An 18,655-nucleotide genomic window follows, 5' to 3' on the forward strand; every position below is an offset into this window, starting at 1 on the left:
ACGTGGGGAGTCAGGCACCCTCAGCCCCTAAGACAAAGTTGGAACGGACCTGCCCCGTATAGGATAGTAGATACCCCATATCTCCCCAGAGACCTCTCCACCGGCGGAGACCCCAGGCAGGAGGGCTCTCTCCTTAGCCTGAAGACAGGGTCACCACTGGTGTGGTCTCCAGCAGACCCCAATTCTCAGAGGCTGAGGCGGATTGGGGAGGGACGGGGTGGCTGCGAGCAGGCCCGGGAGGCACAGAGGGACCTGTAGCAAACATCAATGTGGTTGGTCTTCAGGACTACTCCACCCCTGTGGCATCTCTCCTCCCACCCTCCCTGCCTTGGAAGGGTCTTAGAAATTCTTCGCCTCAATCCCCTTATTTTATAGACAAGGAAACTGAGTGCCAGAGACAGAGACTACACCCAGGTCACACAGCAAGTGAGTGGGAGAGGCAGGACTGAAACCAGGTCTCCCAGCTCCTCTTCCTGCGATAGGAGCCAGCCTCCTCCTCCCGTGATATCTCCACCTGGCGCCTAGGTGAAAACTGCCCAAGGCTTAGTCTACCCACCATCCTGGGTCTCTTGTCTCAAGATCACTAGGTGGTAGCTACTTACACTAAGTTGTAATTTGGGTAAGGTGTTCATTCTTTCCAATGCCTTTCTGTATAGACCTTCTCAGATAACAGGAGGCCCGCTGGTGACAGAATTTGGGGTTGACCGGAAAGCTAATCCACGAGGAATAAGTCCACAAAAACTGGGTGTCAAGCCTAAGCCCCGGGGTGCCCTCAGGCCCTGCCCTTCTCTCCCCTCCGAACCCCGGCGGTTTCCAGCCTCTCATTCGTGGCCCCCTCCCTCAGGGTTATGGCAGGTCTCAAGGTTGGTGCAGATCTTCTGCCTGGGCAGATACACGAAGGCACGAGGGGGTGACTTTTTACTGCAGGAAATATCTAGGCATCCAGATCCACACAAACCTGCGTTCCCTTCCCTGCTCAGCCACTTTCCAAGCCGCGGGAACTGAAGCATGTCACAGCCACTTACTGGACCAGGGTTTCTTCATCTGTGAAATGGGCATAGTGATGCGAGCCCAAATGTGTTTTCATGAGGGAGCAATAGGAGATGGTGAGCGGGCAGATTTTGCTGGATAAGTTAGTGCCCTATGCTGGCCTGTCCCCCACAAAAGGATATGGTGTCTGGGGAGAGGTGTCAAGAAAAAGGGCCCTAAGGACTGTTGTTTGGGCAGAATGACGGGTCTTATCCAAGCCCATCCGTCCTCCTTGGTGCCCATGCCAGTTGTCAGGCCTGGGGCGGCCTCAGCCTTTGTTGCTGGAGAAATCTCACCCAGGAACGTCCTAAGCCCTTTTCCTGGCTCAGGCCCCGGAGCAGGCTCCCAATACCGCAGCGCATAAGTACCCTCTGCTATTTTCTCTTGGAACAAATAAAATCCGGTGCCATGACTCATTCTGGTTAAAGGATAAATCACTACAGCGCAGGATAGGATGAAACCACCCAACGCACCAGAGAGAGGAAGAGAGAAAGAAAAACTGCTCGCGGAAGGGAGGTGGGGGGATGTTGGCTCAGGGCCCCAGGCCAAGATACCCAGCAGACCCTGGCAGACAGCACATGCACAAGAAGAGAGTGCTCCCCACCCCTCCCCCAGAGGGCCGGAGCAGTGGATACCCAGACAGTGGTCCTCCCGGGCAGGAGCTGGGGGCCCTTCAGGGTCCTTCAGGGCCTGGAAGACGTACCAGAAGCCCACAGCTTAAGACGCAGCCAGCAAATGTTTTCAAGGCTCCTCCAAGCTCCAGATACTTTGATCTCTTCTTGCCTTGTTGTCTCTTCCTCTCCTCCTTTCTTTCTTGTCCTCTCCCTCTCCTCCTCCTCCTCCTCCTCCTCCTCCTTCCTCCTTCTTCTTCTTCTTCTTCTTCTTCTTCTTCTTCTTCTTCTTCTTTCTTCTTTCTTCTTCTTCTTCTTCTTCTTCCTCTCCTCCTCCTCCTCCTCCCCCTCTCTTCTTCCCCCTCTCCTCCTCCCCCTCTTCCTCCCCCTCCTCTTCCTTCCCTTCCCCTACCCACCCCCCTCCTCCTTCTCCTCCACCTCCTCCTCCTCCTCCTTTCTTTAATGCCAGAACCACACAGGGAAACCCAGGACTTGAAGAGTATGTAGGCGACGGCCCAGGGAACCTGAGCCACAGAGACGACTGATCAACCTGACAGGGAGCTTGAGCGGGTCCTCTGGGTGGTGAACGACTTTAGTGCTGAGCTCGGAGAGGCAAGGCGCCAACCATTGCATGCTTTGGGGGTAAGACGCACAATCTTGGTAGTGGAAACGCTGAAAGGAAAGTCTCCTGGTTACTAACCTCCATGAAAAGAAAATAAATTTAATTTGGGCAGTTCAGGGAAGCCAGAGGGATTTGCCAACTCAACATCGTCTCCACCCACCACCACCTCGCTCCCCTCGCCCCGGGGCCTATGGACTCTAACGCCTGGCTCCCCCGTCTCTGCCAGCAGGGCTCTTTTTGGGACCCCAACGTCCTTTCTAGGTCCAGTGCCGGACAGGGAAGGAGGGTTCCTTACGTGGAGAACAAAGTAATACTGAAACTCACTCCATGTTGAGAATGTCTTAACTATAATTGCATAGGTTTGAATTTTCAAGACTGGTTATTAATTGCTCATTGGCACTCTATCTGCAATTCTCGTAACTGACACCAGGGGGAGCGAGGCAGCCTGGTAACGGCTCCTCACGCCAATCCTCTAGGCGCCCTGTAGATGTTACCGTTCAGGGTAGCCCGTGCTTCCACTGGGTCAGGCTATAAAATGTGAAACACAGAACTCTTTGTTGAAAACCACATTCGGGGCGCCTGGGTGGTTCAGTTGGTTGAGTGTCCGACTCTTGATTTTGGCTCAGGTCGTGATCCCAGGATCGTGGCATTGAGCCCCGCCTCTAGCTCCCCGCCGAGCTTCGAGCGTAGAGCCTGTTAAGATTCTCTCTCTCCCTCTTCCCCTCTCTCCTGCTCTCTGTAAAAGAAAAAAATAAAAATAAAAAAAGAAAGAAAACCACAATAATCATGTTTTAAGGTTATATTCAATTATGAAAACAAATCAATGTGCTTGCTATATACATGCTTTTTCTCACTAATCTTACCAGTGATGGGCCACTGCTTAACCTGAAACTCGTTTCCTCCAGGCTTGGATAGAATAGCTCCTTCTAGCTTTCCCTGACTTCTTCCTGAAGAAGGCTTCCTCAGGATCCCAGACTCGTTCAAATGGCTCTTCTTCTCTTCCACACGGCTCCAACCCTCAGGCACACACGGCCAGCCGATGGCAAAGGCTTGTCATTGACCAGAGACCATCTTGACAAGGTTGCTGTTGCTTTCTGTGGAATCCCTAAATCCTTCCACTGTCCCTCTTGAATCATTTCTTCCTGGTTTAGCTGTGATGAGTCACCCAGAGCCGATAAGACAGACGTGGAAAGTTGTAGAAAAAACCAATGAAGAGAAATAGCAAAGGAGGGGCACCTGGGGGGCTCAGTCGGTTAAGCGTCCAACTTCAGCTCAGGTCATGATCTCGCAGTTCATGGGTTCGAGCCCCATGTTGGGCTGTGCTGACAGCTCAGAGTCTGGAGCCTGCTTCCTATTCTGTGTCTCCCCCTCTCTCTCTTCCCCTGCTCATGTGCTGTCTCTCTCTCACTCAAACATAAATAAACGTTTAAAAAAAATTTTTTTTAAAGAGAAATAGTAAAGGATAGGGGGACATGAAATAAATAGAGAGGGAAAACGAGTAATGAGGGAAAGGGAGCCATGGGCCCCCAAGGATAGGGCTCGCCTTTGATTCATCATTGCTTGGCACAGACCCATAGAAGGAGAAAGGGAAGAATGGTTCTAGAAGTCAGGCTATGATTCAAGCTAAATCTCAGGGCAGCCCTAAGCTGGACATTCTGGTGGTAAAGGGCCTTGGGACAGTGGCCCCCCATGGGAGTGGCTGATGAAAGGCTGAGGTATGGGAGAGGTGTCCCCTGCAGGGGAGGCAGCAGGTGGACGGTGGATGGCGGTCTGGCCCAACGCCAAATGCCTCACTTGGCAACACCTCTTCTCTGCACTGTCCTCTCTGCTTCTCCCCAACCACTGAGCCAAGGATGTTGTAACCCAGGGGGGAGGATGGTTCCAAAAATGTAATGTCAGACTCTACCCTCCAGTCGTTCAAGTGAGTCTACAGACTCTTTGCTTCTTTCCGGCCTCTCAAATAATAGTGTTGTAAGAAGAGTCATTACTCACGATCCAGAGGGGAGAGGAGGGAAATAAATCTGAGCTTCGAACCAGAAAGAAAGTACTTCGAAGGATTCTGCCTAGCCAATAATTCGCTGATGCAACTCAGGGCTCCCTGCCCTCTTCTGCCCAGAGACGGGGAGAATGAGGCCAAGGAGTTGCCCCTCAGCCAGCTGAGTGACTTGGGTGAGTCACCTGGCTTCTGTGTATCAGTTTCCTCAGCTTTAAAACGGGACTGCTGTCTCTCTCTCAGGGCTGCTGTGAGGACTGATGTCAGAGGATTAATGTTAACGTCAGAGGAAGTGCCTGGCACGTAATAAAGTGCCCCCCCAAACTTTCATTTATGCATTCGTTAGTTTACTTGCTTGTTCATACGAAGTGCTCTGAAAGTCGATGTTTGTTAAGTAGCGCTTGTTAACTGTTTCTTTCTTTCTTTTTTTTTTTTTTTTTAACGTTCATTCAGTTTTGAGAGACAGATAGCATGAGCAGGGGAGGGGCAGAGAGAGAGAGGAGACACTGAATCCGAAGCAGGCTCCAGGCTCTGAGCTGTCAGCGCAGAGCCCGACATGGGGCTCGAACTCACGAACCGTGAGATTGTGACCTGAGCCGAAGTCGGCCGCTTCATGGACTGAGCCACCCAGGTGCCCTGTTTGTTAACTGTTTCTTGACTGGGCATCCTGCCCCCAATTCCTATGTGGCCTGCTTTCCATTATTTCAAAACCTGGTGATCACCTGATAATACAATCTAGAGGTTCCTAAAGCTGGCAGGACGGAATTGCCTGTGAAAGATGTAAAAAGTATACAGATTCCTTAGCCCAGTCCAAGACTTGCAAAATCAGAATCTCTGGAGGTACTTCTAAACATCCCCAGATAAGCCTGATTCCCAGCCAGGTTCTGGAGCCACTGATTTAAGGACTTTGTGAGTTCTCATGGATTCGTGGGTTAGTTCCTTTCCAGGCTTACTTTTAGAGTGACCTTCAGTGCCTAAACCCAAGGGGGTGGCCAGTGGCAGGAATTTAGAGACCCTGGAAAGTGGGGCAGGGGTGCAGGGGAGTTAATCTGATCAGTGGAGGATATGCAATGGATGTCAAGCATGTAGACATCTAACCATCTGTCTACACTTTGGGCTACTTTAGGTAGAGTTCTCTGCACAAGCCGAGGGGACAAGGTGGGGATTTGGAGTGTCGGGGAGACGTAAGTGGGGAGGAAGAAGGGGGATGAATGGCGTGAGCCCAGGTGAGGATGACCCCACCCCCAGCTCTGTGAAGGCAGAGACTTGTCTGTCTCTCTGGGTCCATCCCTGGCCCATGGAAGCCTTTGCCACGGCAGGTGCATTAGAATCACGCACGTAAGCCTGGCACCTTCAGGACCATCGTTCCTCCCCGTGGGCCCCAGTCCCTCTTCACCTGGGTGACACCTATCCACCATGCAGGTCTCCATCTAGGAGTTGCCTGCTTCAGGAAGGCTTCCCAGCTGGCTGAGCAGGTGCCCTCTGTGCCCCCCCCCCCCCACACCTGGGGCCCCGCTCGTAGCGCTGTCCTCCACACTGAAACCAAATGAAGGGTGTGGACTCCACACAGGGTGTGGACTGTGCTTCCTTCATTCAGTTTTCAGTCCTCGGTGTCCCACTCATAGAAAGTCTGACTCTCTGAACTGAATTTGCCCAAGCTCTCATTTCACAGGTGAGGACACAGGCCGCAGAGAGAGCAGGGGGCACACCGCAGGTCGCTCAGCCCATCTGGGAGTAGATGGGAATGAACCATAAACATGTCAACAGGCCCCAAACTGATAAGCAGCCTCTGTTGTTCTGCCTCTGCCCCCATCTTCTCCCTTACCTGGGTGCACAGGGCTGGTGGAGCCAGCGGCGCACACAGTAGGAATAACGAACATTCCAGCTGCGCCTCAAACTCCGCCCAGAGAGTCTGACGTTCTCTGGGCCTTGCTGTCTCCTTCAGCCAAATGGGGATAACTGCTCTTGTCCGCTTGCCTCCCGGGGCCCTGGGAACAGCGCAGTGAGCTGCTGGGTGCGTGTGCTAGTCACATTTTGAACATCACCACCCTGACCATGAACCTGAGGGACCGGGCCAGCCCTGGGGAGAGAACAGGCATTTCCTTCCAAGGCCACTTTCCTTGCTACCAAGTAATCACCGAGGAGCTGTCAGACTAGCACCTGCCAGGACATTGAAACTATACATTCCCCTGAGGGACATCTGCCCAGACCATTGGTGTGTTTGTGTTTCATTTTCAGAGGAAAGAGCTGTTAGAAAACTGGGGACAGGGAGGAACTCTGAGCATGACTTGGAAAAACAAGCAAGTTCGTGGGACATTTTGAAAAGAGAAGGGCGGGGGGTGGTTCTTCACACTGTGTGCTGAGACCAGACCACACCTTCCCGGGGCGCGCCAAGCCAAGGGTATTCCAAAGTTGGTGGCCCATCTGCAGACAGGGCCCCGAAGAACTCAGCTCCTAGCTACACCCTGAGAAGCAGAGCGAAGATGTCTTTGCAAAATGAGCAGGGTCCTCCAGCTGCCCATTGCATATTCACTCAACAAACAGTCATTAAGCCTAGACCATATTCAAGGTATTTTGACCAGCACTGAAGGGGGAGATTTAAAGATGATCAGGAGTCTCTCTCTCTCTCTCTCTCTCTCTCTCTCTCTCTCTCTCTGCTATCTAGAGACAAATTATCTAAAGGAGAGAAAAAAAAAGTCCAACAAGATGGGTACAAACAAAACTTCCTGGGAATTCAGAGAGAGTTCAGCTGAGAGATCAAGGAGGGCATCCTGGAAGAAGAGGCACCGAAGAGTGGATGGAATGGGGAAGGCTCAAGAGTTTGGACTTAGGGGACTGCACACAGAGAGGCAGGAAGGAAACTTCCAGGTCTGGTGAATAATGGGGCAAGTGACCCCATGAGACCGGGGTCCGGGTGTATGAAGGGGAGGGGCACTGAGCTGACTGGCACACGCCAGCCACCCTGCCCTTCACAGTCAGTGGGTCAGGTTCTCATTTTCCCTTCCGGTGGGTTGAAATTGTCCTTTGCGGTGACCTTCCCTCAGTCTTCCCTCCTCTGCAACGTAGGAAAAAAATGCTGATTGGATGTAAGCTGAGGTGGACCCAGAAGTTTCCAGGAACAAAGCAGAAAGCCAAGCTTGTGGAGTCAACGTCTGTGACGATGCTTGTCAGCAGGCTCTGTGCCCAAGGCGACGAGGGCCGGCTCCAGGCCCTGCCTGCCTCGTAACAGGCACGGGCTTTGTACCTACCGCTTGTATAGCTACGCATGACTACTTGTGCACAGAGGCCTATTCATTAGTATTGATGAAAAGCTGTTCAGGGGGAACATTTTGTTAAAGCACCTGAACATCTTTTTTTTTTTTTTTTTTTTTTTTTAATGTTTATTTATTTTTGAGAGAGAGAGCGTGAGCGGGGGAGAGGCAGAGAGAGGCGGGGACAGAGGATCCGAAGTGGGTTCTGCACTGGCAGCAGAGAGCCCGATGCGGGGCTCGAACTCATGAACTGTGAGATCGTGACCTGAGCCGAGGTCGGATGCTCAACCAACGGAGCCACCTCGGCTCCCTAAAGCATCTGAACGTCTATCACTAGGAAAAGGGATCTGTCAGTACAAGAAATGACTGAAAAGAAGAGTGGAACACTGTATAGAGATGTAGACCGTGGCACCAGTATAAAGAGGAGGCAGAACTTTATTGTCCAGACCCACCCCTAACATCTGAGGAACCTGGGTCCAGAAAGCACATGGAGGCTCTGGTCCATGGCCCACCATCTTTTCTTCCCGCCTCCAGCTCTCTCTTGGTAATTGAGAGACCTGGCACATGTGAACACCCCAGGCTACACATCCAAGCTCTCTGCGCACCCCCAGTGAGCAGCCACTCCTTGGCTAGCCCCACTGGTGGTGGGGTCCACCATCAGAAAGACAGATCCAGGCGCGACTGGATGGCTCCGTCCGTTAAGTGTCAGACTCTCGATCTCCGCTCGGGTCATGATCTCATGGTTCATGAATTCGAGCCCCGCGTGGGATTCTGTCTCTCCCCCTCTCTGCCCCTCCCCGTCCTGCGCTCTCTCTCACCCTCTCTGTCAAAAAATATTAAATAAATAAACTTTAAAAAGGAAAGAAAGAAAGATCCATGGAAGAGGTCTGTCCTGAGCTGTTTGGGCAAGAGATTTCAGAGTCCCGGTACCCAGACTGGGTAGGACGTGGTCTGTCCCTTTGACCCGTGGGACTCCTCACCCCATAGGAGGGGGTGTAGTCAGAGAAGGGTCACAGCAGGAGCCAGGGCAGGGGCCGAGGGACCAGGTCTAAGTGTGGCAGTGAACATACTGACATGGAAATTTGTTCGAGTCTAAAACAATTAAGTGAAAAAAACCCCACTACAGAATCATGTATGTAGAATGTTCCATTTTTTCAAATTCACTACATAAATGCCTGGAAAGTTTTCTGCACCCCTGTTGCTACTGATAGTTATCTGCAGAGGGCTGGGTGAGGAAGAAGGGGGAGGCCTTGCCTGTTCTACTTTGCACAGTTCTGTGCTGTGAACATCAGACAACAAGCATGAATTACTTGTGTGTTAAAGTAGGTATCTCTTACGCATTGTCTTGCGACCAAAAGAAAGAAAGCAAATTAAAAACAAACAAACAAACAAACAAACAAACAAACAAAAAAACATTCTTGGACCATTCTCGGACAGCCAGGAAGATTGCTGTGTTCATGATCCCAAGACATAATAAAAATTCCTGGGACACATGTGCTTTTTCACATATCCATGGGGCCTCCTCTCTGGCTTCCTCGACAGATCTTTTACACAAGTGCTCCCAATCCTTCCTGCACATCTGGGAGCTTCTAAAAATAGATTCCCGGGCCCTGTCCCCAACTGGTGGAATTAGAACCTTCTGGAGGTGAGGCCCGGGAACCTGCACCAGTAACCCACCAATTACTCTGATGACCAGCAAGGTCTGGGACCCACCACCCTTGAAACACTAGTAGCCCAGGTATGGTCCATCCCGTTTGGTAGATGAGAACACTGAGGCCCAGCACAGTTAATAGCCTTGTCTCGGGTGTTGGCTCCCCTAATAGAGCTTGTTCCACTCTCCCGGCTGGATTAACAGGTGTCCAAAGAGGGCCTGTAGTCAGTGGCCCCAAATGGCAGGCTACAGGATTACCGTCATCCCACTGAGCCATCTGACTGGCTGATTCATCTGACAACTGTATTTGGGGGTGCTACTCCATGCCAGGCACTCTTGTGGGTGCTGGTGTATCTAGAGATGCAAGCCTGACCAATGAGGTCCTCAACCCCTTTCAGCTCACGTGCTACTGGGAGGTAAGGATGATGACCAGGAAAAAAAGAAGGCACCTTCAGGGAGGAGGAAATGCTATGAGAAGCTAAGGCAGGGTGGTGACACAGGAGTGGCAGGTGGCCAGGAAAGGCCCGTTGAGGGTGATGACATTGGAGAGGAGCCCTAAGTGACAGACCCGGCCGTGCAGCTTTCAGAGCCACCCTGGTAAAAGTGGGGACAGGCAGGTGAGAGGCAGTGAACTAATACAGAGCATCAGCAGGAACAGTGAAGTGGGTGGCTTTTACTGGAATGGATTTGGGGTGTGAGCCCAGTTAGGGCTGCAGATCACCCTATGCATTATGATGCTTCTCAAACTTAAGCATGCATCAGTAGCTCCTGGAAGGCTTGTTAATACACGGATGCTGGGCCCCCTTTAGTGTCATATTCTGTAGGCCTGGGGTGAGGCCCAAGATGTTGCGTTTCTAACCCCCTCCAGCGGAGGCTGATGCTGTGGTCTGGGAACCACTTTGAAACTACTACTGTGTTGTAATGGCCTGTTAGCCTGCCTGTCTCATCCGGCAGGCTCCTCTGGAGACCTCCTGAAGGCAGGATGACGTCACGTTCATCATGGTGGCCCTAGTGCTTGGCCATTAGCAGGAACTCAAGAAATGCTTATGACTCAGTGAATGAATGAGGGCATGGATCATTATTTTACACAAATAATATGTGTAAAACCCTTAGAACATACCAAGCACTATGTAAATGTATTAGGAGAAATACATTTCTCCGGAGAAACAGAACCAATAGGATGTGTATGTATATGTGTGTATACATATATATATATACACACATGTACACACAGACACACATATACACACATACATACATGCACACACATGCACACATATATACATATATGTATACATGCATATATCATACATATACACATGTACACATATACACATATACACGCACATATACACATATACATATATGCACATGCGTATATGCATACACATATACATATACATGCATACATGTACATATATACACACATATCCATGTATACATACGTGCATATACATATATACACACCTACACATATACATATATGCACGCATATGCATACATATACATGTATGCATGCATACATATATACACACATATGCATGCATATATACACATATACATATGTGCATAATACACATGTACATACATGCACATACATATGCATACACATATACATATACATGCATACATGTATATATACACACATGCATATATACACACATGCATATGCATACACATACATATACATATATATGTATATATAAAGAGATTTATTATAAGGAGTTGGTTCACATGATTCTGGAGCCTGGCAAGTCCTGTGATCTGCACATCAGATTGGTACATCAGCAAACTGGAGACTCAGAGGTGCTGATATTGTAGCTCCAGTACGAAGGCCCGCTGGCTAAAGACCTAGGAGAGCTGCTGTTTTAATTAGAGTCCAAAAGTAAGAAAAAGCCAATGTCCCAGTTCTAAGGCAGTCAGGAAGGAGTCTCTGTTATTCGGGCTAGGGTCTGCCCTTTCGTTGTATTCAGACCTTCATCTGCTTTAACGAGGCCCGCCTACGTTAGGGAGGACAGTCTACTCAGTCTTCAGATTTAAGTGTTCTTCTCCTCTCCAAACACCCTCACAGATATACCTGGAATAACATCCGACCGAATATCGGGACACCCCATAGCTCAGTCAAGTCGACACATAAAATTGATCGTCACAGTACAAGTGTTTGTTTTTAATACACGCCTCTGACAAGGCTTGTACAGAGGCAGGGAGAGTAAGGGATGTGCTGGCCAACAGAGGGGGCTTCATTTTCCTGGCCCCCAGGAGTCCAGGCCTTGCCAGGCGTCTGAGCCGCAGGGAACCATGAGCCCCTCCAACCAAACCAGGAAGCCCTGCGGTGCCAACACCTCCCCTTCAGCACCTCCAGCAGGTCCCAGGTGGGGTCCTCCTCCACACCCTGCCCCCCGCCAGTGCAGCCCCAGGGCCCCCACCCCCAGCACTCGGCCCTTCCCCAGCCCCATCTTGAACACATTAGCCACCATATTCATGCTGGCTGGAGAAGATTACATTTTCCATGCAGAGAGAGGGAGAGGAAAAACCTCACCAAAGGAATAGTCTCTCCTTTGTTCCCTCCAGCTCTCTGCTGCTCAAGTGGACCCCCCTCTCTGATGCCCCTATCTGATTTCAGGAAAGGAAAATGAAGCCAGGAAAGAAACGGAACAAAGGGCCTGGGTGGGTTTGAGCGGAGGAGGGGGGCCAGGAGACAGGAACAGGTGAGGGAGGGACTAGGACGGGTGGGAGAGGAGGAGAGGAGGCCCCTGGGGGACAGGCCCAGCTGGCTCCAGGAGGGCAGCCCCTCTCCGTGCTGGGCCATCTGAACTGGCCCCTCTCTCACAATGGTGGAAAGAGCACTGGACTTGGAGTCCCAACATCTCTCCGCAGGCTTCTCACATCACCTTCTAAGCCTCAGATAGTAACTGCCCTTCCAGACTCAAAGCTGTTCCGGTGATCAAAATCAAGTGCAACTTAATTGCATCAAAAGCCACCCATTAGGGGCTCCTGGGTGGCTCAGTCGGTTGAGCGTCCGACTTCGGCTCAGGTCACAATCTCACGTATGTGAGTTCGAGCCCCACATCGGACTCTGTGCTGACAGCTCAGAGCCTGGAGCCTGCTTCAGATTCTGTGTCTCCTTCTCTCTCTGCCCCTCCCCCACTCATGCTCTGTCTCTCTCTCTCTCTCTCTCTCTCAAATATATGAATAAACATTTAAACAAATTTTTTTTTAAAGGGACTCATTTAAATGAAAAAAACAATCAGTCATGATAGGATTTCTTAGGACTCGAGGGCCAGGTCTTGAAGAGAGGGGCAGAAGGCTTCCCAGGAAGGGGTTGAAACCCACTTCTTGCCTTTCCTCAGCAGTCTGTGCTGGCCTCTGGGCTCAGGACCGCCTCCAAGGGCAGGCCCATCCATAGGAAGTTTCCTCTTTTCTTCCCCAAGCATCTGGCCCATTTGTGCCTATGGCCTTTGCTTACCCTATCTGCTGCTGGAGGGCTAAGCTGTTCACATCTGCCTTCCCAGACCCCCTAGAGCCCTGCCCCCCACCCCCATGCTTTGGGGGACCATTGCCCTGAGAATCAGGATGCCGGTGCTGCCACTGTCTGCTCTGAGGCCTCAGACATAGCATTGCCCTGTTCTGGCTCCCGGTGACTCACTGGTCCATCATGAGGCTGACCCAAGCCCGGTTTCCTCCCAGCTCTGACAGCCTGCGAGGCCTGTTACCAGGCAACCAGAAACACCTGGAGTGCAGAGCTCCCTGTCCAAGTAGCTGTTGTAAGTGCGATGCACATAGAACAAAAGGATTTCTGTTCCCACAAGGCTGGGCCAGGGGACGGTTTTATGCATTTGGTTAAACAACGAGAGAGAAATAATATACATGGTGTCTGAGGATCCACCTGCCATGCACGACAAAGTAAATATATGCCCCAGATGGAGCATGAGCTCAGGGATATGAATCTGCTCCTGTCTTCTTGGTCTTGGATGTCAGGTTCCTCTTATAGCGTGGTAATATATGGAATTTCTAAGGGTAATTTTAACTATGTGGGGGTTTTTTGGCCTTACTCTAGTTAGATGTCTGTGGTTACAAATACCTGAAACCTCACCCCAAAGAGGCTTATACAGTAAAAAGTAGGTACTGCTTATATATCTGAAAAGCCCAGCAGCAGTTCTGGCTTCAGGTAGAGTTTGATCCAGGGTTTCACGGTATCATCAGGACTTGGGCTCTTTCTCTTGTTCCTTCTGCCAGGCCTCCCCCTCTCCATGCATCAGCTCACACCTCTCATTGCCACCAGGTGACTGCCAGGAATTCCAGGGCTTGTCCTTACATACTATGGCATCCAGAGAAAAGGAACCCTTTGGTCCAAAAGGAAGTCCCGAAACTCACTCTGCCTGGGGTGACCCTGACTCAATCACTGCAGCCAGAGACTAAAACTGGCCCAGCCTGAGGTATGTGCTCAGTCCCTAGAACCTCACAAGAGTGAGGACTGTGGGAAGAGAGACATGGGAACCAGGGAAGCAAGCAACGTTGAGTCTACCTGGAAGCTGGGTCACTCCTTTGAACTTCTGTGCACAGACACTACTCGATTTCTCAGTAACCCTTTTTCCAGGCACTGAATTTGGGACTCCTCTTAGGTATGAGGCAAAGCTGAAAGCCCCCAGAACTGCTCCTGCTGCCATGGACTGTCAACCAGAAGGTCAGGTCAGGTAATAGGTACCTCTTTACCGAGGGCCTTCCAGACTACCCAATGCTAGTGTAGCAAGGCAGATGAGGACGTCTCAGCCCTCAAGGAGTTATGACACTAAAACACCGACCACGGCAGGCAGCAGGGATTACATGCTAGGTCATGTGGGAAAGCCCGGGGGTGGGGCGTAATCAGGGAGGGCTTCTTGGAGTAGGTGGGAATTTTGCTGTATCTTAAAGGGATGGTCTCCAGGGTGGGATATGTAGGACAGTATACTTGGGCACAGAAACAAAATGATTCAAGTTCTGTTTAAGTTTATATTTTATCTGAAAAAAAAAAAAAGTTTACTGGTATTTCATATACAGACTGACAGTTTCACTCTGGTATAATTTACATATAAATTTACACACATTGGAGGTATGTGTTACCTTTCTTCTGATAGGAGCGTGCATTTTACTTATTTATTTTTTAAAGTGTATTTATTTATTTTGAAAGAGAGAGAGAGCAGGGGAGGAGCAGAGAGAGAGAGGGAGAGAAAGAATCACAATCCCCACGCTGTTGGCACAGAGCCCCATGCAGGGCTCAATCTCACGAACTGTGAAGCTGAAATCAAGAGTCGGACTCTTAACCGACTGAGCCACCCAGGCTCCCCAGAAGCGTACGTTTTAAAAGGTTCAGAGACTTGGGGCACCTGGGTGGCTCAGTCGGTTGAGCGTCCGACTTCGGCTCAGGTCATGAACTCGCGGATCGTGAGTTCTAGCCCCACGTCGGGCTCTGTGCTGACAGCTCGGAGCCTGGAGCCTGTTTCAGATTCTGTGTCTCCCTCTCTTTCTGCTCCTCCCCCGCTCGTGCTCTCGCTCTCTCTCTCTCTCTCTCTCTCTCTCTCAAAAATAAATAAAGATTAAAAGAAATAAAAGGTTCAGAGACTAAAATTGCCCTGAAGGATGAAACCAAGGATAACAGAGGTCAGGATGAGTTCCCATGGGACCCTGTTGGTGAGCCAAGGTCCTTTCTCTTAGCCTGTGACCTGCTGGGAGCCAAGGAGCCCCGCACTCAGTGGGACCACACCTTTCTTCCTTAGGTGGCCATCTCCCGGGTGGGCCTCCTCCCTTGGCACGGCCCTGCTTCTATAGAGGGCAGCCTCCAGGGAGGGGTCCCACAGGGCTATGGCTGAAGCCTGCGGCCAGTTCCCCCATCCACAGCAGCCCTGCTCCCGGAAGAATGCCGGGTGCCCACAGCCAGTGAGTCACAGCACACGGCCCATGGAAGGGGCCCGATGCTCGCCATGACCTTTGGGGTTTGCTTTGCCGTCTGGTGCCCACACTGGAGAGATTGGTGTCCTGCCCCCGGAGGCACGACAGGCCCTGAGGCCGCATATGGCTATATAAGGCTGAGGCCACAGGGGATGGTCAGGGCTGCCAGACCCCAGGAGCAATTTGTCTGGTCTCGGCGGTGACGCAAACATTTTCCCCGGGCTTGGGCAGTTACCCCCTCGCAGTGAGATTGAATCATATCCTCAAAACCTCAAGCCCGACAGGCCTACGTAATGCCAAGACTCAAGAGTGGTGAAGAGGGCTGACCGAGGCCCTCACTTCACGGCGAGGAAATATTTGGGGCAACACAGAGAAAGCTGTCCCAGGAGGACTGGTCCCAGCTCTGCCACATTCAAACTGTGGGGGCTGGGTCAGGTCCCTCCTGGGGCTTCAGCTCCTGCATCTGTACTATGGGGACAGTACAGGGGTGGTTAGCCCCACGTCACAGCCAAGGAAACCAAGATCTGGAAAGTTCAATGACTTCTCAAGGCCACCCAGCAAGCTGGGGGCCAAACCAGGAGGAAGACCTGGCTCCTAAAATCTCAGTCCGAAGGGTTTTCCTGTGTTTGGGGGCCCCACCAAGCAGGCCAATGAGGCCTCAAAGTTCTACTGCATAAAATGGGCAGAGTTGCGAGAAGTCTGCTTGTCAGGCTGCTGGGGTGTTTTCTGGAAGACACTTGGAGATGGCTTTTCTAGCAGATGGCCATGGTTTGTCTGACCTAGAACCTACTGTGCGTGGTTCTCCCAGAGGCACCCTACAAGGTGTTCCTCAAAGGCACTCTTTCCAGAAAGCATTCACCACCAGGCAGTGGTCAGGGCTTTCCTCTGGGAAGACTTGGTCACAACATTCCTCTGGATGGCTTGGTCACATATTTGTCCTTGAAAACTCGAGCAGCCAGAAAAGGAAGCCTGGAGTCCAAGCTCCGCGTACTGATAGCTCCCTCCCTCCCTCCATCCCTCTCTGTCTGCCCCTCCCTCCCCCACTCTCTCTTTGTCTCTCTCTGTCTCTCCTCTCTCTCTCTCTCTCTCTCTCTCTCTTCCTCTCTCTCTCCACTCCCCTGCCTTGCTGGAAAGAATGGAGCAGCCTTGACCACACAATCGCTCACAGAATTAAGTAGCCAAAAATCACGTCGTCTAGACAAACAGATTTTATGGGTCCAATTAATTCCTGCTGGTCAAAAATAGGCATGCTTAATAAGCAGATATATTTAGAATCTGTCATTATCTGGTTCCCAGGGGAGAAACTTCAGCTCTTATTTCATAAACTCTAATTTCAAACAGAGCTCAGTTAACCCCCACTTCAGACCTCGCTCTCTTCCCCGATCGTGGTGAGAAGTGGGCAGGAGCCGGGCAGGGGGGAGGTAATCTGATCCCCGGAAGCCTCTGGAGTCCTGGGGAGCCTGAACCTCTAGGCCTGTCCCCTCTCAGCCAGCGTAAGTCAGAAGACACGATTGCTTCTTTGGGCAGCGTTGCCAGGAGTGGGGAGCTGCTGGGACAGCAGGGGTCCAGAACCATCTCCTTGTGCCAGTGTCTCATCTACCCCTGGGCCCCGAGCTCCACAGATGTCTATTGCCTGTGCCTCGGGGTCTGGGAGACCTCTAGGGCTGTGTGAGCTGTGGCACGTCAGCTGTCCCTGTGAGGGCTTTGTTCTTGAATCACTATTAGCGCTCAGGCCCGAGCAGAGGCGGCGGCTGCTGGCTGAGAACAGGACTGGGGGCCTAGAGGGTTCCAGATGCTCCAGAGGTGGGCAGACGGCACTGACAGGGTGAGCAGGTGAAGGGAAACCACGCCTGCTTTCAGGGTTGTGTCTTATGTCGGCAGTGGGGGTCCGGCTGCCTCCCAGGGCCACTCTGGGCCGCTCCCCATGCTGCTGCTCTCTGGTGAGTTAGAGATGAGGCACAGAGGGGGTGGGGGGGGGGGGCTGTAAGGATAGGGCCTCAGGGCTGTCCAGGGGGACTGTCCCTGGCCTTCAGGGGAGGTGGTGGCAGCTGTGCTGACAGCTCGGAGCCTGGAGCCTGCTTTGGATTCTGTGTCTCCCTCTCTCTCTGCCCCTCCCTTGCTCGCACTCTGTGTCTCTCTCTCTCTCTCTCTCTCTTTCTCTCTCTCTCTCTCTCTCAAAAATAAATAAACATTAAAAAAAAAAAAAAGAAGATAAAACTTAAAAAAAAAAACACAAACCTGCCAAGACCCTCTTTCCAAATAAGGTCACAAAGGCATAGGCTCGAGGCAGAGGCCCCAGCTGGGTGGCTGCCCCTGGCCACCCTTTGGCCCCACTGGCTGCCTCGCCCACCCTGAGCAAAACGTTAGTGGCTCACGGGGCAGCCATGAATGACCAATATACACCATGCCCCAGCCCCTGGGTCACCAGCTGAAAGACCATCAGATAAAGTGAGGAATGGGTCGCACTACCTGGGGAGGGTAGCCTTGACAAATGGTCAAGACTCCTTGGCTCCAAAATCCTCATTCCTCTGCCTAATGCCCACCACTACTACCCTCCCACTATTTGGCAAACTCATAGTCATCTGTTAAGACCCAGCCCCAGCACGTCTCCTCCGCGATGTCCGCCATGACCTCTTCTCCCGAGGATCACCTCCATCTCATTTGTAACAGGGCCCGTGTGGTCTTCGTCTCTGTATCTCTAGATCCTGGCAAGGACCCGGATTAGGTCACGGATCCCATGGCGTCATGCTGAATACAGTGTCCCTTCCGTGGGAGGCAAAGGTCTACGTTGGGGTGTCTGCACTTGGCTGTTCCTCCAGGATTTCCTCTCACCTTCCCCAGCCCATCTCAGCCCTGCCCTCCGGATTCCATCCTTTGCCGGGAAGGAGCACCTTCTCCACGGTCGGTCTTTACTTGTCTTCTCTTCCTTCCCAGGCTGGTCGTGGGCGCTCCATTGGAAACCAACGGCCACCAGAAGACGGGAGACGTGTACAAGTGTCCGGTGACCCATGGGAACTGCACCAAGCTCAACCTGGGTAACGTGAGCCGCTGGTCTCCCCACAGTGAGGCCAACCATCGTCTAGGGCGGGACAATCTTTAAAGCACATCCGTGCCCATAGTCACACAGTCACGGCCACCCTGGTACTGCTGCCCCCCATTTTACAGATGAGCAAGCTGAGGCCAGAGAGAGGAAGAAACATTCCTAGAGCCAAACAGCTTGTCAGGGGCCGGCTAGGATTCAAAGCAGGGCCCCGGTGTTGCAGGCCATTCCTCTCTCTGACTCATCCACGGCCCCTCAACACAAGGTTTGCACTCTTAGCAGGGGAAAAACATTTCCTGTCTTCTTTCCGATTTTGCAATAAGAATAGCCAGCATTCATATATCTTATATAATCTTCACCATGTGGCAGCCACTGCTTTAAGCACTTTTAGGAATTTTGACTCATTTAATCCCCTCGACAACCATACGAGATGGGGGGACCTGCCCAGGGTCACCTAGCTAATAAGCGGCAAGGCCAAGTTTCCACCCCAGGCAGTCCTCAGTAAGCAGCGCTGCCTTTCTGAAATGAAGGCT

General features: G+C 51.6%; 1 protein-coding gene across 1 annotated transcript in view; it reads left to right on the plus strand.

The window, feature by feature from the left end:
• ITGA11 (integrin subunit alpha 11) overlaps positions 1–18,655 on the plus strand; it is a 126,068-nt gene that overhangs the window by 45,640 nt on the left and 61,773 nt on the right. The window contains exon 3 of the mRNA XM_045449294.1: positions 18,017–18,117. Within this exon, the coding sequence (XP_045305250.1) occupies positions 18,017–18,117 (101 nt within the window). The remainder of the gene's footprint in view (positions 1–18,016; positions 18,118–18,655) is intronic.

This window comes from Leopardus geoffroyi, chromosome B3 (assembly GCF_018350155.1).
Source record: "Leopardus geoffroyi isolate Oge1 chromosome B3, O.geoffroyi_Oge1_pat1.0, whole genome shotgun sequence".
Classification (NCBI taxonomy): Eukaryota; Metazoa; Chordata; class Mammalia; order Carnivora; family Felidae; genus Leopardus; species Leopardus geoffroyi.